General features: G+C 42.9%; 1 protein-coding gene across 1 annotated transcript in view; it reads right to left on the bottom strand.

Moving 5' to 3' along the window:
• Positions 1 to 15,681, bottom strand: part of ADGRE3 (adhesion G protein-coupled receptor E3) — a 41,801-nt gene extending 26,120 nt beyond the window's left edge. Inside the window, exons 1-5 of the mRNA XM_045862828.3 lie at positions 15,616 to 15,681; positions 9,331 to 9,381; positions 7,471 to 7,590; positions 4,320 to 4,475; positions 370 to 440 (exon numbers count right to left, since the gene is read on the bottom strand). Of these exons, the coding sequence (XP_045718784.1) occupies positions 370 to 440; positions 4,320 to 4,475; positions 7,471 to 7,590; positions 9,331 to 9,381; positions 15,616 to 15,640 (423 nt within the window). The 5' untranslated portion in view covers positions 15,641 to 15,681. The remainder of the gene's footprint in view (positions 1 to 369; positions 441 to 4,319; positions 4,476 to 7,470; positions 7,591 to 9,330; positions 9,382 to 15,615) is intronic.
• Between the last annotated feature and the right edge of the window lie 8,983 nt (positions 15,682 to 24,664).

The following is a 24,664-nucleotide window of genomic DNA, read 5'->3' as shown; positions in this document are numbered from 1 at the left end:
TATACACACACGTGTGCATGTGTGTGCATGCACACACACACACATCCATATGTACATACACACTCTATCTCTACTGTGAGATATATAGCAATATACATATAGTGATAAATAGTGGTATATTTATATAGTTCAGCTATACATAATATAAATTATATGTAACATTGTACTATTGTGTTATAATTAATTTCTATTATACTATAATTAAAAACTATTATATTAACATATAGTACATAGAATAACATGTAATATATAATATATATGACATGTCACACATTTATGATACACAGATGGTATACAGTGTATAGTGGACATATAATATATAGTATCCACCTCCACCTGCTAATTTTGGGGTTTGTAAACATTTGTTACCTGGCTGGGTTCAAGGACTGGGCTTATGCTCACATCCTTCATGCCTTTGGTTGTTGCTGAGGAAGTGGTTTCTGTAAAAAAAAAATCAAGGGAAGTTTTTGTTGGAACCGAGAGTAAAAGGGTGGAGAGGTGGACAGGAAGGTGAAAAGAGGGGCTGAACTCATACTCTATTTTTTTATTTTAAAATTTTTTATTTATTAATTTTAAAATTCCAGTATCATTAACACACAGTATTCTGTTAGTTTCAGGTGTCCAATATAGTGATTCAACAATTCTGTACATTACTTAGTGCTCATCAGGATAAGTGTACTCTTCATCCTCATCACCTAGTCCACCCATCCCCTCACTCACCTCCCCTCTGGCAACCACTGGTTTGTTCTCTATAGTTAAGAGTCTGTTTTTTTTTTTTTTTTTTTTAAAGATTTTATGTATTTATTTGACACACAGAGAGAGGGCACAAGTAAGCAGAGCAGTGGGCAGAGGGAGAGGGAGAAGCAGGCTCTCCCCTGAGCAGGGAGCCTGATGTGGACCTAGATCTCAGGACCCTGGGATCACGACCTGAGCTAAAGGCAGTCGCTTAACCAACTGAGCCACCCAGGCACCCCAAGAGTCTGTTTTTTGTTTGTCCTTTTTTTTCTTTTGAACTCACATCTTTTTTTTTTTTGCAAGTTTAACCACTTAAAACATTATATTTTATTTTTTTATTAACATATAATGTATTATTTGTTTCAGAGGTACAGGTCTGTGATTCATCAGTCTTAATGCAGTTGACAGCGCTCACCATAGTACATACCCTCCCCAATGTCCATCACCCAGCCACCCCACCCCTCCCGCCCCCACCACTCCAGCAACCCTTAGTTTGTTTCCTGAGATTAAGAGTGCCTTATGATTTGTCTCCCTCTCTGGTTTAGTCTTGTTTCATTTTTTCCTCTCTTCCCCTATGATCCTCTGCCTTGTTTCTTAAATTCCACATATCAATGAGATATGATAATTGTCTTCCTCTGATTGACTTATTTCGCTTAGCATAATACCCTCCAGCTCCATCCACATTGTTGCAAATGGCAAAATTTCATTTTTTGATGGCTACATAATATTCCATTGTATATATATATATACCACATCTTCTTTATCCATTCATCTGTTGATGGACATCTGGGCTCTTTACATAGTTTGGCTATTGTGGACATTGCTGCTATAAACATCGTGCCCCTTTGGATCATTACATTTGTACCTTTGGGGTAAATACCCAGTAGTGCAATTGCTGGGTCATATGGTAGCTCTATTTTCAACTTTTTGAGGAACCTCCATACTGTTTTCCAGAGTGGCTGCACCAGCTTGCATTCCCACCAACAGTGTAGGAGGGTTCCCCTTTTTCTGCCTCCCTGCCAACATCTGTCATTTCCTGACATTAATTTTAGCCATTCTGACTGGTGTGAGGTGGTATCTCATTGAGGTTTTGATTTGGATTTCCCTGATGCCGAATGATGTTGAGCATTTTTTCATGTGTCTCTTGACCATTGTATGTCTTCTTTGGAGAAATGTTTATTCATGTCTTCTGCCCAAGGAGAGGGAGTCCATATATATATATATTGGAGAATCAGATGAAATGTGAATCATATCAGCAAACATTTGTAGACACTGTCTTAAGTGGTCTGTATGGTACTGTTCCATTTATGCCTCAATTAATCTTTGCAACAGCCCCATGGGGTATACACCCTGGGAGGTGTATCTGCTGATTTAATGAATTAATTAATTTCTTTTTTTCTTGATGAGCCTGGCTACAGGTTTAATACTTGTTTATCTTTTCAAAGAACCCACTCTTGTTTCATTAACTTTTTCCTATTGCTTTTTTTTTTTTTGGTCTCTGTTTAATTTATTTCTGCTCTGATCTTTATTATTTCCTTCCTTCTACTAACTTTGGGCTTTGTTCTTCTTCTTTTTTTTTTCTATTCCTTTAGGTGTAAGGTTTTATTGTTTGAGATTTTTCTTGTCTCTTGAGGTAGTTCTAAGAAAGAAACTTCTTTCTTAGAACTGCTTTTACTATGTCGCAAAGATTTTAGGTCAGAGGTTCCTGCCTGGCTCAGTTGGTAGAGCATGTGATTCTTGATCTCAGGGTCATGGGTTCAAGCCTCATGTTGGGTTCAGAGATTATTTAAAGCCACTATTTCCTTATTGATTTTCAGTCTGGATGATCTATCCATTGATGTAAGTGGAGTATTAAAGTGCCCAACTATGGGGCGGCTGGGTGACTTAGATGGTTAAGTGTCTGCCTTTGGCTCGGGTTATGATCCCAGGGTCCTGGGATCAAGCCCTGCATTGGGCTCCCTGCTCAGCAGGGGGCCTGCTTCTTCCCCTCCCTCTGTTTCTCCGCCTGCTCATGTTCTCTCTCTTTCTCTGTATCTCCATGTCTCGAATGAATAAATAAAATTTTCTTAAAAAAAAAAAAAGTGCCCAACTATTATTGTATTACTGTCAATTTCTCCCTTTATGTCTGTTAAAATTTGCCTTATATATTTAGATGCTCCTATGTTGGGTACATAGATATTTGCAATTGTTATATCCTCTTGTTGGATTGATCCCTTTATCATTATGTAATGACAGTCTTTGTTTCAAAGTTTATTTTGTCTCATATAAGTATCACTACCCTAGCTTTTTGTTTGCTTGTTTGTTTACATTTGCTTGAATACCTTTGTCCATCCCCTCACTTTCAATCTGTGTATGTGTTTAGGTCTGAAGTAAGTCTCTTGTAGGCAGCATATAGATGGATCTTTTATTTAATCCATTCAACTACCTTATGTCTTTTGATTGGAGCATTTAGATTTAAAGTAATTATTGATAGATATGACCTATTGATTTTCAAAGCCAGACAATATGGGGGCTTGCCTTCCTGGTGCAGGTCCCCAGGTGAGTGAGAGCTTGAACTCCTTGCTGCTCAGGGAGAACCTTTGCACTTGTAACATTCCAGCTTGTTGTTGCTGCACTGGGGGTTTTGGTTCCTGACCTGACCATCTCTTGGCTTCTCCTACCCTTCTTGATGTGGCTTTATCTCTATCTTTAGCTGTGGAAGAGATGCTCTGCTAGTCTTTATGTCACTCTCAGAGAGAGTTGCTCTATATGTAGTTGCAGCCTTGGTGTGTTCAAGGGAGGAGGTGAGCTCAGGATGTCCCTACTCCACCATCTTCCCCTTGTGTCTCCCAGTTACATCTCCCATATTTCTTGTGCATAGATTTCCCTGTCTATGTGGCTTCCAAGAGAGTGTTCATGCTTATACAAGAAGGTGCCTCCCCCTGGACACAGATCCAAGGGTGGGCATATAACTCAAACTGGACTAATTGGTACATTTCCACAGTATTTACAATTAGGTCCAAAAGAGAGTCAGTTGATCTCTCTTTGGTGGTTTGATCATTAACAATGGTAAAATTTGGACTTGTTGGTGGCCATATTTCCTGTCCTGTGGGCTAAGAAGGCAGAGAAAGTCATTTTGCAATGAAAAAGAAGAAAGGAGTAGACCCAAAGAGCTTCAGAGCCTGGGGTGTCTTGATAGTGTGAAGTCTCCATTTCAGTTCATTCCAGAAGCTCTGCTATGTTCTTGTTCTTGAGTTCCAAGACATATCCATGCATCCTTTTCATAAACTCATCTTTTCTGTTTAAGTTAGCCTGAGTGTGCTCCTCTTTGCAATTCAAAAAATCCTGTCTCAGTCAGCACATTGTCACCCCCATTTCCAAAGTCCACTTGTCTTATTAACCTCATTATTTCTCTAAACTTCCTTCTTTCCTTTTGTCTCCTCTTTCCATCATCCATTTACCTCCAGAAAATGGAAACATGTACTAGCTTCACCACACACACACACACACACACACACACACACACACACACACACACACATATTTTCTGGCATTAGACTCAATGAAAAATAAGAAGGGAGACAAGAAGACAAGAATTTCCTTACTTTGACAAGTGTTTTCACTGGAGATCTGGAATTGAGTACCCCCAGAGAGGAGTTTGTATCCAGGATTACAGAGACAGTGGAAACCTCCATCAACATTCTGACATGCAGCATTTGCTCCACAATATATACTAATGGGTGGTTTACATTCATCAATATCTGGAACACAAAAGAGCAATTTGGCCATTAATTTCACAGAGATCTATGGAACATGTAATATGTTCCAGAGGCTATACCCTCTCCACCCAATCTGTCCTGACTTTCCAGGACAACTCAGTTAAGGTAGTGGGTTGTCTTTGTTCTTCCCTTTCCTCTTTGACTTTGGTTGGATTCTCTCAGAAGCAGACACTGAGACAGGAATTCATGTTCAAGTACTTTATGTGGGAGGTGACCCCAGAAAACACTGGAAGGGAAGTGGTGAAATGAGACAGTGAAAGCCAGACAGAAAGTAAAGAGGGAAGTTTCCATTGTGGGCAATTGGGACTTGATTCCTCTGGGACCCTCTGGGAGGAGTGTAGAGCACACGCTGCAGAGTGACTCCCTGAGGGGTGAGGGGGCTGGGGTATTTATCTGCCAAATCTTTTTTTCTTTTAAGTTTTTATTTAAATTGTAGTTGGTTAACACATAGTGTAATATTGGTTTTGGGAATAGTATTTAGTGATTCATCAGTTACATACAACACCCAGTGCTCATTACAACAAATGTCCTCCTCAATCCCCATCACCCATCTAGCCCATCCCCCACCCACCTCTCCTCCAGCAACCCTCAATTTGTTCTCCGTAGTTAAGAGTCTCTTATGGTGTGCCTCCCTCTCTCTTTTTTCCCCCCTTCCCCTATGCTCCTCTGTTTTGTTTCTTAAATTCCACATGGGTGAAATCATATAGTATTTGTCTTTCTCTGACTGACTTATTTTGCTTAGCATAATACCTTCTAGCTCCATCCATGTCATTGCAAATGGCAAGATTTCATTCTTTTTGATGGCTGAGTAATATTCCATTGTGTATATATATCTATATCTATATATCTATATCTATATCTATATATCTATCTCACATCTTCTTTATCCATTCACAGTTGATGGACGTTTGGGCTTTTTCCATAATTTGGCCATTATTGACAATGCTTTTATCTGCCAAATCTTCACATTCATTGGCAGAGAAGTGCTTGCAGGGATAGTTAACTCTCCAGTACTTCCACCTGTCCTGAGCATGAACTGAGTGGTCTCCAGTACCCAGAGAGAGCCTTAGACTTGATATGCAAAAGAATGGCAAGTGCTGAGAGCATATAAGTGGGAAACTGACTGTGTCTGCTGTTATGAACTGTATGTATGTCCCCTCAATTCAACGTGTTGAAACCCTAACTCCCAGTGTGGCTGTATTTGGAAATGGGGCCTCTAAGGATGTAACTGAGGTTAAATGAGGTAATAAGAATGGGGCCTTGATCTGTTAGGATTAGTGTCTGTAGAAGAGACAAGAGAGCTTCTCCACCTGCCTGACCACTGTGTGAACAGAGTGAGGAAAGACCATGTGAAGATAGAGCAAGAAGACAGGCATCTTCAAGCCAGGAAGAGAGGCCTCCTGAGAAAGTGGAACTGCCAGAACCTTGACCTTGGGCTTCCCAGCTTCCAGAACTGTGGGGAAAATAAATTTCTGTTGTTTAAGCCACCCGGTCTGTGGTGTTTTGTCATAGCAGCCCAAGCAGAGTAATACACTTGCTAGATTAACTAATTGAGTTAGAATGTCTTGATTAAGTCAATGTGTCTCCAGTCCTGAGCCCCTCTACAAATGTCAGGTGGGTAGTGAAGATGTGTGATTTCCCAATCTGGTATGGCAAATATGAAGTTGGGAATTTTCAGATTGTGATATAGCAGAGCAGATGCTCTCGGTTGCCCACTCAACAACCATTCTCTTTGGAGGAGGCCGTCTCGTTCCCATCTCCCAGGCACTCTCCCCTCCAGCTTCCTTCCAGCTTTCATGTTGCACCCCTAGCCAATGAAAAGCAAGGATGTTCTTCCTGGGGCGTCTGCAAGAAACCTAAGCCTGAGACAGAAGTCACTACAAAGGGATGAGACTCAGACTGGTGTTGGAAGTTTTGTCTGCAACCCTGTAAGCTTGAAGACAGTTGGTTCTGTGATCACTGGGGTATTCACTGATGGATCACTTGGAGAAGAGGATGGAACAAAATGTCCCCCACCAAGGCAGGATTGAACCTACTCGTTAGAGCCAAAGAAATGCGAGATGATGCATTCATGGAGAGAGACATTAGTTATGTGGACCAGTTTGAAGAAAGCATGTCAGGAAGTGCTCCAAACAAACAACAAATTAACAAGTATGAAACTAGGAAGTACAGAAACCTCAACAAAGGGGGAAATGAAGGTAAGAGGAAGCAGGGGTGAGCAGTGAACCTTGAGATAAAGTTAAAATCATGGGGGGTGTGGCAGGGGAGATGGGGTTGGGGTGAAATTACAGTATTTTAAAGATCTCATCTCTTTACTGGGGGAGGGGAAGTGAGGATGAAATGAAGCATCTTTTTAAAAAAATGCTAGTATAATTAACATACAGTGTTATATTATTTCCAGGTGGGCAATATGGTGATTCGACAATTCTATATGTTACTCAGTGCTCATCACAGTGAGGGTACTCTCATCCCCTTCACATGAAATGATGGAAAACAGTGCATCTTGGAAGGGGAAATAAGTGATGAGTTTAAAAAAATAATAGTAGAGAAAGACATGTTTGATTATGAAGTTAAGAGAAGGTAGCCATGAATGGGGTGGAAAAGTATATTAGGACTTCCAAATAAATAAAGGGAAATGATGGGATGGTTGGGTCGCTTAGTCAGTTAAGCATTGTACTCTTGGTTTCAGCTCAGATCATGATCTCAGGGTTGTGAGATCGAGCCTCTGCTGGGCATGGAGCTTGCTTGGGATTCTCTCTCTCCCTCTGCCCCTACCTCCACCCTCCACTCATGCTCTCTCTCTCTTAAAAAAAATAAAGAGGAAATGCTGATTTCATGAAAGCATTTCTTTCTTGATGAGGGTGGAGTTGGTAGATATTTTTTTAGCAGTGCACATTATTGGCAGTTGCCTCCCCAAGATCCCTATGCTGTCTCCCTTCCACTCCCGCCTCTGGGTGGTTCGAAAATTATCCCTTACCTTCACATGTAGCCAAGGGAAATGTGAAGAATTCCTTCCCATTCATAGAAGTGTATCCATGTTTGCATGTACAGTAAGTGCTGTTGACACAGTCAGCATTCCGGGGGCATTTACAGGGAGCTGCAGGGAGAAGGAGGAACAGGTCAAACATCCGCTGGGGTTAAGAGATGTCCTGTTATCGGGCGCCTGGGTGGCTCAGTTGGTTAAGCGACTGCCTTCGGCTCAGGTCATGATCCTGGAGTCCCGGGATCGAGTCCTACGTCGGGCTCCAGCAGGGAGTCTGCCCCTCTCTCTGACCCTCCCCCCTCTCATGCTATCTCATTCTCTCTCTCTCAAATAAATAAATAAAATCTTAAAAAAAAAAAAAAAAAAAGAGATGTCCTGTTATCATTTGCTTTTGCCTCTGACCAGGACCTCTTGAGGATCAGGAAGTCTACACCCTTTTCCTCTTGTGAGACCTCAGTACATTACAAAATGAGAGATACCAAACCCAAGGTACAGAAAAAAGAGATTTGTTTTCATGATAAAGACCGAGGTTGGCAGTTAAATTAATTTTAACACAAAAATTTCAATGTGATAAAATTGTGCTATTCTCAAGATCATTGCAGAATTTATAAAAAGGGGAATGAATTGGTTAAGACCCTGGGTTTGGGGCGCCTGGGTGGCTCAGTTGGTTAAGCGACTGCCTTCGGCTCGGGTCATGATCCTGGAGTCCCAGGATCGAGTCCCACATTGGGCTCCCTGCTCAGCAGGGAGTCTGCTTCTCCCTCTGACCCTCCTCCCTCTCATGCTCTCTGTCTCTCATTGTCTCTCTCGCAAATAAATAAAATCTTAAAAAAAAAAAAAAAAGACCCTGGGTTCGATTCTGACTCTGCCACTTACCAGTGTCTTTGCACAAATGTCTTCATCTCTCTGTGCCTCAATACCCTCATCTGTAAACTGGGTTATTGTGAAGAGTAAGTGAATTAATACATATAAAGTGTGTTGGGCAGTGCCTGGCACATAATAAGTATCAGCTAGGATTATAAAATTTTGAATTTGTAGGGGTCCACAGGAGGTATATTCTGATATGGGTACACATTATCTTTGTAACCCTATGTATAACTTCATTTGGACAGAGAGACCCTAAAGATCTTAATTTGAGCCCTCTTGGGAATGAACTGAGCTGAGGAAGGATCTCGAGCTTTGGGTCTAGTGGAGAAAGCTGGGAACTTCAGTGTTCATAGGTAGTGGGGACAGGGAACCTGATGGGGCCACAGTGGGCAATCTGGCTACTCAGAAGGTGTCCCCTGAAGGTTGGCTAGAGACAGAATCTCAGGCCCCACACTAGACCTGCTGAATCAGAATCTAGTGAGATCTCCGAGGGATTAAAGTTAGCCTGAAGTCATCTTCATTTTTTTTTTTGGTGCCTCGCTTATGATCAGAATGAAATGGTTACTGTCATGCTTTGTCTCTCCCCACTGGAATGCTCACTTCGTGAGGCTGTGTATTTTAGTCACTGTTCTATTCCTACATTGGGCACATTGTGGTTACTGAAAACAAACAAATAGACAAAGGACAGTAAAATAAAAAGATACATTAAGGGACGCCTGGGTGACTCAGTCGGAAGAGCACGTGACTCTTAATCTCGGGGTCGTAAGTTCAGGACTACTTAAATAAATGAAACTTAAAAACGATACATTAAAATTTGATGAAATGATGAACTAAAAAGAATGACAGGAGCAAGCATCCCTGAGTTCTGCTCCTAGAACAAGCCCCTTTGCTCTAGCCCCTTGGAGGATGTGAGTGGTCCCAGGTGTGCCCTTGGTCTACACCCTTCCTGGTCTCTGGCTGTGGAGAAGTCAGGTATTGGGCACTTACCTATGCTCTTATGATCCACGACTTCTGATAAACTCAGCAGAAAACAGAGCCCTGGAACAGGGAAGCAGAAGGGAGACACATGAATTGAATGAGGAAAGATTCCAGGAAAGTCTCCAAGGACTGTGTATCAGTTATCCTCAGCTGCATAAAGACTATCACAAAATGAAATGGCTTAAAACAGCAACGACCGGGTGCCTGGGTGGCTCAGTTGGTTAAGCGACTGCCTTCGGCTCAGGTCATGATCCTGGAGTCCCGGGATCGAGTCCCACATCGGGCTCCCTGCTCGGCGAGGAGCCTGCTTCTCCCTCTGACCCTCCCCCCTCTCATGTACTCTCTCTCATTCTCGCTCTCTCAAATAAATAAATAAAAAAAATCTTAAAAAAAAAACAAACAGCAACGACCATTTCCTTATCTTTCATGGTTTCTGTGCTTTGGGAATCTGGAAAAGGCTCAGCTGGGTGAGTCTGGTTTGGGGTTCCTTATACAGTTGCAGTTAGGCAGTGTTTGGGGCTAGAGCACCTGGGAACTGGCTCTGTGCTGCTCTCCCTTCATGTAGCCTCAGACTTGGGGAGTTTGGCCTTCCTGCCAACATGGTGACCTCAGGCATGCAGCCTCCATGGTGGTTCAGAGCTCTAAGTAGGGGTGCCCCAGCCAACAAGTCTACGTCTCCTGTTAAGACCCAGCCCTGGAAACCATGCAACTCCATTTCTACCACATTCTCTTGGTTACAAGATTCAAGTGGATAGGAATCAGTCTTCCTCTTGAGGGAGGACTGGCAAGATTCTAGAAACGCTTCTTGGAAGGGAAGTATTTTTTTTGTTTTCTTGGGAAATGCAGGCTGCCTCTACCATGGTTGATAAAATGGTATTTTCTTTTCCCCAAACCTTCCCAGCTGCTGGTGGGGTCAGCAGCCATGTTCCTGCTTCTGCAAAGACCTGAAGCTACTGGATGGATGGGTGACTTCTCTTTCCCTTTCCTGAGAAATCCAACAACACTCTGATTGCTAGTTTTCTCCTCACCTTCTTTTCATTCCCTTATTACCTACTAATGTCTAGAATTATTTGCCATTTGCAAGGACAATATTAACAGCTGGTATGGTGCAGGAATCGACCAATCAGAGTGGACACTGGAGACCCTTCTCTGTTGCAGCAGATATTATTTTAGCTGCTGAATTGTGGGGAGGTGGCTGGAATCTCAGGGCAGGGTCTGGGCTGGCAGGAGTGTGGTGGGAGCTGGTTTTGGGCAGTGATTATTTACAAATGGTGTGGGAATATTTCAATACGAACAACCAACCAGGGGCTCTTCTAGTGTGCACTGGTTGAAATTTAGCCCTGGTGACCAGTCACCTTATTTGCAATTTTGGTTACCCATTGAGAAAGTGGGTCCTGCAGATAAATGGATAAAGAAAATGTGGTGCATATATACACAATGGAGTATTATTTGGCCTTAAAAAATAAGGAAATCCTGTAATTTGTAGCAACATCTATGAAACTAGAAGACATTATGATGAGTGAAATAAGTCAGACACAGAAGGACAAATACTGCACAATTCCACTTACATGAGATATCTAAGTAGTCAAACTCATGGAAGCAGAGAATAGATTGACGGTTAGCGGGGGCTAGGGAGAGGGGGAAATGGGAAATTGCTTTTCAGTGGGTATAAAGTTTTTGTTATATAAGGTGAGTAAGTTCTAGAGATCTGCCATAAAACCTAGTACCTATAGTTAACAATACGGTGTTGTTGTCAAGATATGTTAAAAGAATAGATCTCATGTTATGTGTTCTCACCAAACACACACACACACACGCACGCAGAGGGAAATTTTTGGAGGTGATGGATATGCTTGGCACCTTCATTGTGGTGATGATGGTATTATGGATGTATGGTGTATGCATATATATAAAAACTTATCAAGATGTATGCATTAAATGTGTGCGATTTTTTGTGCCTAGATTATACCTCAATATGGCTAAAATTAAAAAAAGAAAGTGGGTCCTAATAATAGAAGGGTCTCTGTTTATCAAGTGGGGAGATAGGTGTAGGTCAGGATGGACTAGTTAGGTGGGACTGGGATAACTTCGATCTTGTGCATGAAGGACTGGGATCAGGTGATTGAGAGACAGTCTGAGGCTGAGAGTCTGGACAAGATGGTGTGTGTGTGTGTGTGTGTGTGTGTGCTTTCCTGGGGAAGCCCAGGAGATGTGGCAGCTGGCCGCTCTGAAGCAAGACTTGGAGGAGATGGGAATTTGGGAGTAAAAATTTGCATGCCCTATGATGCAACCACTCTTCCATCCTGCCTATAAACACACCAGTGAAACCTTCCTTGCAGAGAGATACTATGTCTTGGAGAGAGGAGTTCCTTGGTGGGGGGCTGGGCAAAATACGAAGGCTGGCCTCTACAACATCTAAGGGGAAAAGAGCTCTTACTACATGCCAGGCGTTATTCTAAGCACCAGGCCCATAAACTTAATTCAGCTTTGCAACGACTTTAGGAGGTGAGTGCTGTTAGCATCATCCCATTTGTGAACATTAAGAAACAGAGGCACAGGGCGCCTGGGTGGCTCAGTCGTTAAGCGTCTGCCTTCGGCTCAGGTCATGATCCCAGGGTCCTGGGATCGAGCCCCGCATTGGGCTCACTGCTCAGTGGGGAGCCTCCTTCTCCCTCTGCCTCTACCCCTTCTCCCTGCTCTCTCTCTGTCAAATAAATAAAATCTTAAAAACAAAAAAAAAGGAAACAGGCACCAAGGGGCTAAGGTACTTGCTCCATTTCCCAGAGCTAGTCAGTGGCAGAGCTGAGATTAAACTCAGGTGCTGGGTTCCTGCTGATAACCTACCACCCCCCACAACCTCTCTTATAGAAATCCCACGCAAGCTGCATGCATAAGAGCTGCCGCTGAGATTGGCATGTTTCCAGTGACAGTGACTTGAGGAAAGGGTGCCTTTTCTTCCAGTAGATGTCGCTCCCCAGATGTGACAGTCCAATAGGAGGTGTGATATGTTACTTGGTGATTTGGGGGCATTCTAGACTGATTGCAGGATTTGGAAGACAAAACCCTATGGACTAGCGGTGACCCTTTAAGAGTGGGAGGGAGGGCGGTACTAACTCTTTTTGAATTTCCCTGTATGAGTTTCTGATTGTTGACAAATTACCGTGAACTTAGTGGCTTAAAAACTAAGTTCTGTAAGCCAGACATCCAAAGTTAGTCTCACTGGGCTGACATTAAAGTGTTGGCGGGACTGCTTCCTTTTGGACACTCTAGGGGAGAATCCATTTCTTTCCACTGCCAATGGTCAGAGGTGACCCACATTCCGTGCTTACAGTCTCCTCTCCATCCTCAGAGCCAGCAGCACCTTCTTTCCTTCCTTCCTTCCTGGCGTCCTGCCTCCCTCTTATAAGGACCCTCATGATTGGGGCGCCTGGGTGGCTCAGTCGTTAAGTGTCTGCCTTCGGCTCAGGTCATGATCCCAGGGTCCTGGGATTGAGCCCCGCATCAGGCTCCTTGCTCCGTGGGAAGCCTGCTTCTCCCTCTCCCACTCCCCCTGCTTGTGTTCCCTCTCTCGCTGTGTCTCTCTCTGTCAAATAAATAAATAAAATCTTTAAAAAAAAAAAAAAAAGGACCCTCATGATTATAATGAGCCTGCCTGTATAATCCAGGATAATCTCCCCATCCCAAGATCCTTAGCTTAATCCATATCTGTAAAGTCCCTTTGACCACGTGAAGTTGCTCACGACAGGCCACCCCCAAATATGCCGCTTTGGCGTGTTGGTTATTTGGAGTGGAAGTCACCTGAGAAATAGCCCATGCAGAAAGCGTTTCTGATCTACTTTTTCCTACTTAAAATCAGGCCATAAAATTTCCCCTGAGAAAGATGCCCTCCACGTGCCAGGAAGAAAAGAATGTCCTTATCACCAGAGACTGGGAATGAACACTGAAATGGATCTGTACAAACGGACTCAGTGAAATAGCCCTTGTTTTCCTCCAGCTTTCCCTCCCACAGACCTCCTAGTCACTTTCTCGCAATTCACCATTCCTAGCCCAAACCCCTTGCCTTGTCATTTCACAAATTCATACCTTTGTCGAAAAGGCACAAAAACTTTCTGCTCTGGTCTTCATTCTCTTGTGAAGTCTCTCATGTACACGTTTCAATTTAATAAAACTTGTATGCTTCTCTCCTACTAATTTGTCTTATGTCAGCTTAATTCTTACTTTCAGCCAGAGACCCTAAGAGGGTAGTGGTGAAGTCTTTCCTGCCCTATGCATTTATGGTAACATATTCACAGGTTCCAGGGAATGAGGATATTGACATCTTTGGCGGCTGTTATTCATCCTTCCGTGCTCCCATCCTTCATCAAAGAAGGTGCCAGTTGTTACCAGTTTCGCAACTGCATTCATGGAGCATTTTGAATATTTTTGTTTGTCCAATGAATATGTTCTCAGCTGAGCTGTGAACTGCTTAATGGCAGGGCCCTGGCATATTTCTGAATGAATTTAAATTTCCCTGCCTCTACTTTTGTGTAATAATTAATTTGTAGAAGTTGCACTAATACACCTGCCCAAATGATGACTATAGCTCACAGAGCCCTTTAGTAACACATATAAGGTTGAAAAGCATTTCCTACTTCCTAAAGCTCAGGCAGTCTGGGCACCACGATGTTTCCTCAAGGCTAGTCTTCAGGGTCTCCTTCCAGTCCAGCCAGTAACCCTGTGCTCAGTGATATGTGCATGCATCTTAAATTAGGGTTTCCCCAGAGTCATGAGCATGCCTGAATCCCAGACTGCTAAGAAACTTTAGAAATCATCCACTGACTCTTTTTGTCCATGAGGAAACAGGTGCCTGGAGGTCAAGTGGCTTGGACACTATTTGTGCAAATTGTTTAACTTGTTTCCTTATATGAAACATGGTGACAGCATTGCCTACCACCTGGGGTTGGGTCTGATGACAAACAAGGGCATGCGTGAAGCACAATGTCTGGCAGGAATCACTCCATAAATGCTAGCTGTCTCCGTTACCATTCTATTTGCACTAGAGTCCTATTCTTATTCTTGGCCAGATGCTCATTCTGTTACACTGCCTATTGCATCCAGTGATGTGGGCAGAGAGTTCACAGGTAACTGAATTAACAATTAATCCCCATTCCAGAAGTGTCCAGGACTCTGCCTCCAGTTGCCAAAAAGCAGGAAACATCTTGTTTGAGCTTCTCTTTTTTTACATTTTGTTTAAGCTTTATAGATATATATATGTATACATATTTATATATAGATGTATAAATATATATGTATATATACTTATATAAAGATGTATAAATATATATATTGAGATATTAAAAAATTGCACACTCTCTCACTTAAATTTGATTCCATAGATATAGATCAGACACCTCTTATATATAAGATAGGAAGAGGCTGCAAAGGTGAGGGCACGAGGCATTTGCCTTCAAGAAGCTTATAATATTTTGATAGACTTTATGATCTACTATCTGCCTCTGCAACTAAACAGCTGTGAGAATTTAAACAAGTCCTACAACCTCTCCTTGATGCTATTTTGCATCTGTAATGTGAAGGTGTTGTACAATAATGCAGGTAAAACAATTTCAGGCTAAAGTATGTGCTCAATAAATGTAAGGTTGATATTGTGGCTATTGATATTGTTATTTGATCTGGAACCAGAAGGATGGATGGGACTCCAGAGTTGGGGAACCATCTGCACAAAGGTGGCGACTGAAGCCACGGAATCAAGAGTGTCCTCTAGGACAGGGAGCAGAAAAAGAGATCAGAGCAGAATCCTGTAGGAGGAACATTATGGCAAAGATCTGGAGCCAGGTGGCTTGGGTTTGAGTCTTGACTCTGCCATTTACAAGCTGTGTGACCTCAAGCAGGTACTACAATCACTCTGTGCCCCGGTTTTCTCATCCCTAAGATGGGGATAATATTAATATTCTTGGTACAGGACAGAGAAAAAGGAGGGGGAAGGAAAGAATGGCCAGAGAGGCAGAGAAAAAGCACAGAATTATCAAGGAGAAGAGGATGTTAAGTAGAAAACAAAACCTTTGAAAATGAAGCTGAACAGCTTCTTGGATTGGAGCCAGCAGGAAAATTTTAGGGATATTTGACAGCATAGTTTGAACAGGGTGGTGAGGAAGGAAACCACAATCCAAGGGGAAAGAGAGAATGTTTAAAGCAGAGCACAAGAAAGAGGAGAAGGAAAAGACAGCTAATTGTTGAACTGAGTAGCTCCTGATAGCGGGTGGGTTAGGGTACAGTCATTCCCAAGGTTACACATACCTGGAAGGAGTGATGGCCCTCGCATTTCTGCACGCAGGTAACCCTTGCTGCTCAGCTCTTGAAGCTCCTTATTGCTTTTTGCTGAGCACTTTTCTTATCTCAAGGAAATCTTATGAGAATTGATACACAGAGGTTAGCTGACTAAGGAAACTCCTCAGAAAAGGGAACTCGTTCTTGTCTTTCACCATCAGACCCATGGTTCTGCTCTTTTTCTTTTTTATTTGTTCCTTTTGTTTTCTGCACTTGTTTTCTTTTCTTTTCTTTTTTAAAAGATTTTATTTATTCATTTGAGACACAGAGATAGGGGGAGAGAAAGAGAGAATGAGCAGGGAGAGAGGCAGAGGGAGAAGCAGGCTCCCCACTGAGCCAGGAGCCCGATGTGGGGCTCGATCCCAGGACCCTGGGATCATGTCCTGAGCCGAAGGCAGACGCTTAACCATCTGAGCCACCCAGGCACCCCTCTGCACTTGTTTTCATATGCTTCTTTGGTGGTAGGTTTTCATAGCTACTGTTGATTGCCTTTGGGGTGACAGAATCAGTTGACCTTAGGAAAGGAATGCCTTTTAGTTACAGAGCATTGTCTGAGGAGTGGTTAGTGACTTTGGGGTCAAAATAAAGCTTAAATAACCCTGTGGTTTTGAGCTGGGTAAGCCAGAATTTAGGGTATCTCTGTTGGTATCTAAAGTTACTGGACGAGTCATTTTTCACAAATGTTGGTATTTTTACCCCCTTAACAGATAACACTCAACAGATCTAGCTAGAGTCTCAAAGTAGACCCAGTAGAGGGTGATAAAACTATTTGGTTATTTGGGGAAATCCAAACTAATTGCAGGATTTGGGAGAAAAATCTAAGTCCTTCCCACTTTCAACAAATATTTATTAAGACAAATATTATTTAGTGACAGGATCTTTGTTACAGCACAGCAGTGAACAAAGTTAACACAATCTTTTCTATACAGAACTACAGAGAAAGGGAACTTGGAGGAAAAGCATGTTTTTGGGGACAGATGGCATTAAGTTTTGGATAAGTTGATTTTGAGGTACTGTAATTTCAACATTCCTTACATATATAGTCTCGTTCACAAAAGAGAGGGCTTTTCCCCCAGTCACTAGATGGTAATTGTAGCCATAGTACTAGGTGAAATCATGTAGGGAGAGGTAGTAGAGTGAGAAGAGGGCCCTGGGCAAGTAACTTAAAAATCAGGGCGTGGAGGAGCAGAAAGTCGAGGAGACAGGCCAGGAGTGGCTAGACAGATGGGGGGAAATGAGCAGAATATGTTGTCATGGAGGGAAAGGAAAGAGACCAGATGGAATTAAGACTGAAAAATATTCGTGGGACAGAGCAGTAGAGAGGTTGTTGTATTCTTCTTCTTCTTCTTCTTCTTTTTTTAAGATTTTTATTTATTTATTTGAGAGAGAGAATGAGAGAGAGAGAGCATGAGGGGGGAGGGTCAGAGGGAGAAGCAGACCCCCCGATGCGGGACTCGATCCCGGGACTCCAGGATCATGACCTGAGCTGAAGGCAGTCGCTTAACCAACTGAGCCACCCAGGCGCCCCAGGTTGTTGTATTCTTATCAAGAGAAGTTCCAGTGGTGAGAATGATGGTGGTGATGATGATAAAGATGACGATGATGAAGGTGGTGGAGATGGTGGTGATAATGATGATAGTCATGGAAGTCAGAATGGAGGTGATTGAGGGAAAGTGGGAGGTGAAGAAGGGGAGATAGCAAGTATAGTCAACTCCAGAGACACTTGGAGGCAAGTATGTGAGCAAGGAAATAGAACAGACGGATTTCCTTGGGTGGTTGGGGCATGGGGGAATTTGCTGCCTCTTGGGGTTATCACGACCACAAGTCCTGCATAATAAGTTTGTTGGGCTCTCAACATCCCACCATCCCCTGTGGCCCAGCAGCCATGCAGTGGGGTTTCCTGTTCTTTCTCCCTAGTGGTCCTCTGGGAGTGTGGTGATAGTTGGAGGCAAGAGCTGATCAAGAAAGACAAGTGGTGCCACCTAATGGCCAGGTCTATGCTATTACAGAGTGTTGGTTCTAGAGCCAGACCAACTGGGTTCAAATCTTAGCTCTGCCACGTATTAGCTGTGTGACTTTGGGAAAGTCACTCAGCATCTGTCCCCCAGGCATCTCTGATCTGAGATAACTTTGATAGTCCCCTAGCTGGTTGTCCTTCTACCCCATTCTTCATCCTGCAGCTGGGAGAGCTTTCTGAAGGATGAATCTAAGCCCATCACACCCCTGCCTCACAGCCCCATGGATACTTTGCAAGCTAAATGTGCTTAGTAGGCTCAAAAAGCCCACCAGATCTGGCCCCAGTCTGCCTCTCCAGACTCATCTCTCACTTCTCTCTTAGCCTGCCCACCTGCCCTGCTGGCTCTCTATTACCCTCACACTGCTTCATAAAGCACGTAAGTATAAATCAGAGTGTCCCTAGCCATTTACCTGTGATACAGAATGAAATTATAATTCCTTTTTGTAACAACATTACAGCATAAAACTCCAGGGGATTTTTCCTGAAAATCAGACCCTCTGAAAATGTCTTCTCAGTTATTTCTGAGAGTCTCCTGCAGGTCCAGCTCACAGATGTCCTTTACGTCCATCCATCCATCCCTCCCTCCCTCCATCCATCCTTCCCTCCATCCATTCATCCCTCCCTCCATCCATCCCTTGATCCATCCATCCATCCATCCATCCATCCATCCATCCATCCATCCATCCATCCATCCATCCGTCTATCCATCCCTTACTCCATCCATCCTGCCATCCATCCACCCATCCATCCATCCGTCTATCCATCCCTCACTCCATCCATCCATTTATCGATCCATCCATCCATCGATTTATCCATCCATCCATCTATCCATCCCTCCTAGATTTTTCACTTCACTGACAGACTGCTGTCTTTGCTACTATTGACTTCGGTGAACAGTCTGTTCATTGTCTTATGCTGATTCCTACCCCTGACACTCTAGCCCTAGACTCAGGTTGGAAATGCTGTTCTCTCTGCTTCCTCCTGGCACATCTCAGCCAGGCTGTGATGTTTAATAAAGCTTTACTGAGGTCAAAGGTAATGTGATCCTGTTAAATCTAAGTCAGATCCTGTTCCTCCTCTGCTGAGAGCCTTCATGACTCCCACTTCACTTGTTTATTTTTTATTTATTTATTTTGACTCCCACTTCACTTAAAATAAAAGCCAAAGTTCTCACCATAGCCCATAAGTTCCTGTGTGATCTTCCCTTGTCACCTCCTTGCCCTCATCCCCTCCCAGTCTCCCCCACCCCGTCCTCTGCTTTCTCTGCTTCAGTCACACAAGTTCCTTGCCTTTCCTTGAACATTCCAGGCACACTCCTGCCTTGGCTTTTGTACTTGTTGTTCCCTAAATGCTTTCTACATAATGCTGTTCTTCCTAAATGCTTTCCTCCAGATTCCCGCATGTAATTACATGGCTCCCTGGCTGACTTCAAGTCATTGTTCAAGTGTCCGCTTGTTGGTGAGGCCTCCCCTGACCTCCCTGTCTAAAATCTCTCTCTCTCTCTCTGTCACCTTCTTCCTTTCTCCCTCCCTCCCTCTCTCTCTCTCAATCTTTCTCATACGCACATCCTCCGTCCACTTTGCTTAGTTATTTCTGTTCATTGCACCCACCACCTTCTAATATACAAAACAATTTGCTTATCTACTTCATTTATTTTGTTTGCTGTCTCTCTGCCCTACTGGAATGCCTGCTCTACGGGACAAGGAATTTTGTTTGGTTTATTCATTGCTGTAGTCCCTGTGCCTCACGCAGCATCTGGCACACAGTAGATGCTCAATAAATATTGATTTAATGAATCGCAGGAAACAAACTGAGGGTTGCTGGAGTGGGGGGTGGGGTGGGAGGGATGGGGTGACTGGGTGATAGACACTGGGGAGGGTATGTGCTCTGGTAAGCGCTGTGAATTGTGCAAGACTGTTGAATCTCAGATCTGTACCTCTGAAACAAATAATGCAATATATGTTCAGAAAAAAAAAAGAAGAAGAAGGTAGCGGGAGGGGAAGAATGAAGCAGGGGAAATCGGAGGGGTAGACGAACCATGAGAGACGATGGACTCTGAGAAACAAACTGAGGGTTCTGGAGGGGAGGGGGGTGGGAGGATGGGTTAGCCTGGTGGGGGGTATTGAGGAGGGCACATTCTGCATGGAGCACTGGGTGTTATGCACAAACAATGAATCATGGAACACTTCATCTAAAACTAATGATGTAATGTATGGGGATTAACATAAGAATAAAAAAATATAATTAAAAAAATATTGATTTAATGAACGAATGGACACAAAGATCTGGCTGGAGGGCAGTTATCAGCCACTTTCCGAAGTGGCTGCCCTTGGTGACTTCAAGTTCCTGACTCTCTTGACTAGCTCTTTAGAGGTCTCCTGGTGGTGGAGGGCCAGCAGCTTGGCTTTCAACAATGGGAATCTCCAGGTATCTATATACCTCAGAGTCCAGAGTCAACCTCTATCCTAACCCCAGATATCACTGATCTATTCTAGGCACAAGGGATAAAATAGTGAACAAAACAGACAAAATAACCCCCATTCTGATAAAGTCTTTTTTTTTTTTTGCACATGATGTTCTCTCTACCTGGAGTTCTCTTTCTCTTTCTTAAAGATTTTTTTAAATTTATTTATTAGAGAGAGAGTGAGAGAGAGAGTGCAAGAGGGGGAAGGGTTAGAGGGAGAAGCAGACTCCCTGCCGAGCAGGGAGTCCGATGTGGGACTCGATCCCGGGACTCCGGGATCATGACCTGAGCCGAAGGCAGTCGCTTAACCAACTGAGCCACCCAGGCGCCCTCTCTTTCTCTTTCTAATGCTAGTCCCCTTCCTAGCTCCTCAAGACCAGAAGCATTACCTCCCAGAAGACCTTCACAGTAGTCCTAAAGTTAGTCTATACTAATTGATAGAAAATTCTTCACAGTGCAGCTGTCTTAGGCCAGTTGCCTGTAAGGAGATCCCGAGGTAGGAATTGGGATGCACATTTTGTGTTGGGGGAGAATTGGGGTCAGATGCACATAATTTGTTGGGGGAGAGTAGGGGCTGGGATGCACACAATTTATTAAGGAAAGATAGGGGCTGGGATGCACATGAGTTTTTGGAGGAGTACGCTCTCGGGAGAAGGGTACTAAGGAAACATGATAGGCAGGGGAAGGAGCTAAATAAGGAGGTAGTCTCAGCAGGAGTCTAGCCTCAGCTTAATTCCTTAGGGGAGCTCTGGAGTGTGCACCGTGGTGCTGGTCTATCTGGAGGCAAAGCCTTTTATCCCCTGGGCCAATCACTGGCTGTGGTCTGCCCCTTGGGGTGGGGTTAGGATAGGACCTGGCAGGCACAGTGATGGATGAGATCTAGGCAGACCACCAGGAGTACCCACTACAGTGCTCAAAACTTTCTCTGTATGAATGTCACTTTCTCTTTATTTTAAAGTGCTCAAAATAACAGTGATTTCCCATGCACCACATAGCATCATCACATGACAAAACTGGGAGTGAGCAGCTGCCACAGGATTCTTTAAAAATGTTTTTTTAAATTTTATTATGTTATGTTAGTCACCATACAATACATCATTGGTTTTTGATGTGGTGATTTTTTTTTTTTTTGCTTTTGAGTGTAGTTCATACATAATGTTACATTAGTTTCAGGGGTGTACAACATAGTGATTGAACAAGTTTATACATTGGCCACATGATTCTAAATTCTTTAAAGTCTCGAGGATTATGATGGCAGTTTGTCAGTCAGGCTTAATTCATGCAAGCATTGATGTAGATCCTTGCAGAGGATGCCATTGGTGCCTCATCCAGATCCTGGATTCCTGGCCTCTTCCATAAAACCATTTCCATGAAAGTGTAATTTGTTTGTTTGTTTGTTTATTTATTTAAAAGTTTTATTTGTTTATTTGAGAGAGAGAGAGGGCAAGTGAGCATGCGTGGAGGGAGGGGCAGAGGGAGAGGGAGAGAAGCAGACTCCCTGCTGAGCACGGAGCCCAACATGGGGCTCCATCCCAGGACCCCTAGATCATGACCTGAGCCAAAAGCAAGAGTCGGCCACTCATCTGGCTGAGCCACCCAGGCACCTGTAAAGTGTATTTTTTTTTTAAAAAAACAAATATTGTTAATTCCATGAATGGATTTCTTTCCCCTAAAGAACAAATGGATTTTTTTTTTTATGTCCCCATACCCCAGCTTTTTTGAGTTGGCTGTTATCAGTCATATCTGCCCCTTCCTCCAGAGAATTGCCTTCAATTGAACTGAAACTGCTCTGGGAAGTTATGACCCGCATCCCTGGGGGGCTTCTTGCAGCCAACGTTGATCTGAGACGGGGGTACAAAAGCTCAGCCCCTTGTCTCTAAGTGGGGGCACCTGTGGGGTGTCACTCATGCTCCAGGGCTCCCGATGCGGTCAGGTTGATATTTGACTGCAGCTCAACCTTTATCTTTGTTCAACCCCTTCTTCTGCCTTATCTTGCTTTCCTTATCCTCTCTCTCCTGATAGCAGTGCCCAGTAAATCACAAGCCTAGGGAGGCTGACCTAACATAATCCCTCCCTTATTTGGTTATGTCACCAAAATAAAGTAGGAAAAAATAATTCAAGGTTCCTAACTCTTTCTGATTTTGTTCTGAAATAAGATTTAAAAATAATATTATGCCAAGGCACAAACAAGATCCCTTAGCAATATAATTTTATTGACAATGACGATGATGATGAAGATGGTTAAATCCTATTTGGACCTAGATAGAAAACTTAGTCTTTACATCATACTGCCACCTTCCGGGAAAACTAAGGAATAAGAAATTCAAAGTAGCTTCAAATGCTTGGTGTATTAAGCAGGACTGAAAATGATTTAAACCTTTAGGGTATAAGGAGCTGAGGCAAATCCTACAAAGATATTCATTATCCAGTTTTTTTATATTACCTTAAATATACTATTATATTCTTTTTTAAAGTTAGTTTCAGAAATATACTGTTATATTCTTTTTTTAAAATTATATTTTATGTTATATTAGTCACCATACAATACATCATTAGTTTTTGATGTAGTGATCCACGATTCATTGTTTTCATATAACACCCAGTGCTCCATGCAGGACGTGCCCTCCTTAATACCCATCACCGGGCTAACCCATCCTCCCACCCTCCTCCCCTCTAAAACCCTCAGTTTGTTTCTCAGAGTCCATAGTCTCTCATGGTTCATCTCTTCCTCCGATTCCCCCCCTTCATTTTTCCCTTCCTTCTCCTAATGTCCTCCATGCTATTCCTTATGTTCCACAAATAAGTGAAACCATATGATATATTCTTATTACATTTGGGAATTCAGGTCCAAAGATACTTATTGAATTAATAAGCTATATTTAGTAATAGGTGCGTGGAACCTGGTTTTCACATTTATTTATCCATCCATCCTTCCATCATTCATCCATCTACCCATCCATCCATCCACTCATCCATCCATCCAACAAATGTTTAAGATATACCTTCTCTGTGTTTGGTGATTTCATGTCAGACTGATTAATTTTACTCAATCTTAATTTTCTCACATTTAAAATCCTGCCAATCCATTTACTCTTCAGGGAAAAAATATACATCCATGGCATTAACAAAATTTGATTTTCTTCTCTTTATTTGTTAAAAACCACATGTTTATGGAAACAATTCTAGGGAATAAAATCAGAGAGTTGGTGCAGGGCAAGTTTGGGAATAGATAAATGTTATGGGAGAAAAATAGGATGTTGCTGCCTAATTAACTCATAACACTGGCATATTTTGAGTAGCTATTGTAAAATATATTGTGAAATTATTTCTGCATCATTCAGTATTGTTTTACCACTTCAATTTTAATGATTTCACCATATTGCACTATATGGAAGTACTTATTCAGTCCCTTACTGATGCACATGTAGGCTGCTTCCAGTTTTATCTTATAGCAAAAAATGCTGCAATGAACAGCCTTATGTATTTTGACACTGAGATCCTGTGTAAATATTTCCACAGGATAATTCACTGGAACTGGGTTGAAGGGTAAACATATTTGAAATTCTGATTAGTCTGTCCCAATGGTGCTTTAACAAGTTTTATGATTTATATTCCCTCCTGCTTTGATGGCCTCTTCTGTACCTCTTTGCTGAGGTTGGGATTCCTGCCTGCCATTTGCGGGGACAGTCAAACACATGACATCTGACACCAGACAGATGATATCCACAGAAGTTTATTCGCCGCGTATATTCATAGTCCAGGGAAGGAGGATGCCACACGCCACACGGGGCCCCATAGGGTTGCACTTGGGAACAGAGTGAATAGCCGGGAGCTGTAGGACGCAGGCTTTGTAGTAACAAGAGGAAGAGGTGCCTCCTGGTTCCCCTCACCCCACCCCAATGGGAAGATGTAGTTGGCTTGTCTGCATCATTCTGGAGGCTGGCAGAGCACCAAAGCCTGATACTCAGGAATTAGCAGCAATTGCATCTGGTCTCCATGATAAGGAGGGTTGTTTGGATAGCAGATCTTTTCCGTGGGAGCAGAGTGGGGAGGCAAACCCACGGTTAGGTCATTCAAGGCCATCCCAGTTTCCCCCAGATTTTAAGGCAGCAAATAATACTGGACCTTAATTTTAGGCCTGACACCAAACCTCCCCAGTATAGTATTCCACTCTTATCTGTGGTTTCACCTTCCATGGTTTCAGTTGCCCATGGTCTGGAAGTCATCAGAAGATCAATAATAGCCTCACGCTACATTGCAATGCTTGTGTTGTCTACCTCACTTCACCTCATCACATAGGTATTTTGTCATCTCACATCATCACAAGAAGAATAAAGGTGGGTATGGTACAACAAGATATTTTGAGAGAGAGACCACATTCACATAACTTTCATGACCATAGACTGTTGTAACTGTTCTATTTTATTAGTTATTGTTGTTCACCTCTTACTGTGCCTGATTTACAAATGAAACTTTATCATAGGTATGTATGTATAGGAAAAAACATAGTATGTGTAGGGTTCGGTACTGTCTGTGGG

Source organism: Mirounga angustirostris, unplaced genomic scaffold (genome assembly GCF_029215605.1).
Source record: "Mirounga angustirostris isolate CCGP_5_RB_7025 unplaced genomic scaffold, mMirAng1.0.hap1 SCAF_1, whole genome shotgun sequence".
Taxonomy (NCBI): Eukaryota; Metazoa; Chordata; class Mammalia; order Carnivora; family Phocidae; genus Mirounga; species Mirounga angustirostris.
Note: the sequence above shows the minus strand (reverse complement) of the source record. Positions and strands in the feature narration are given on the sequence as shown.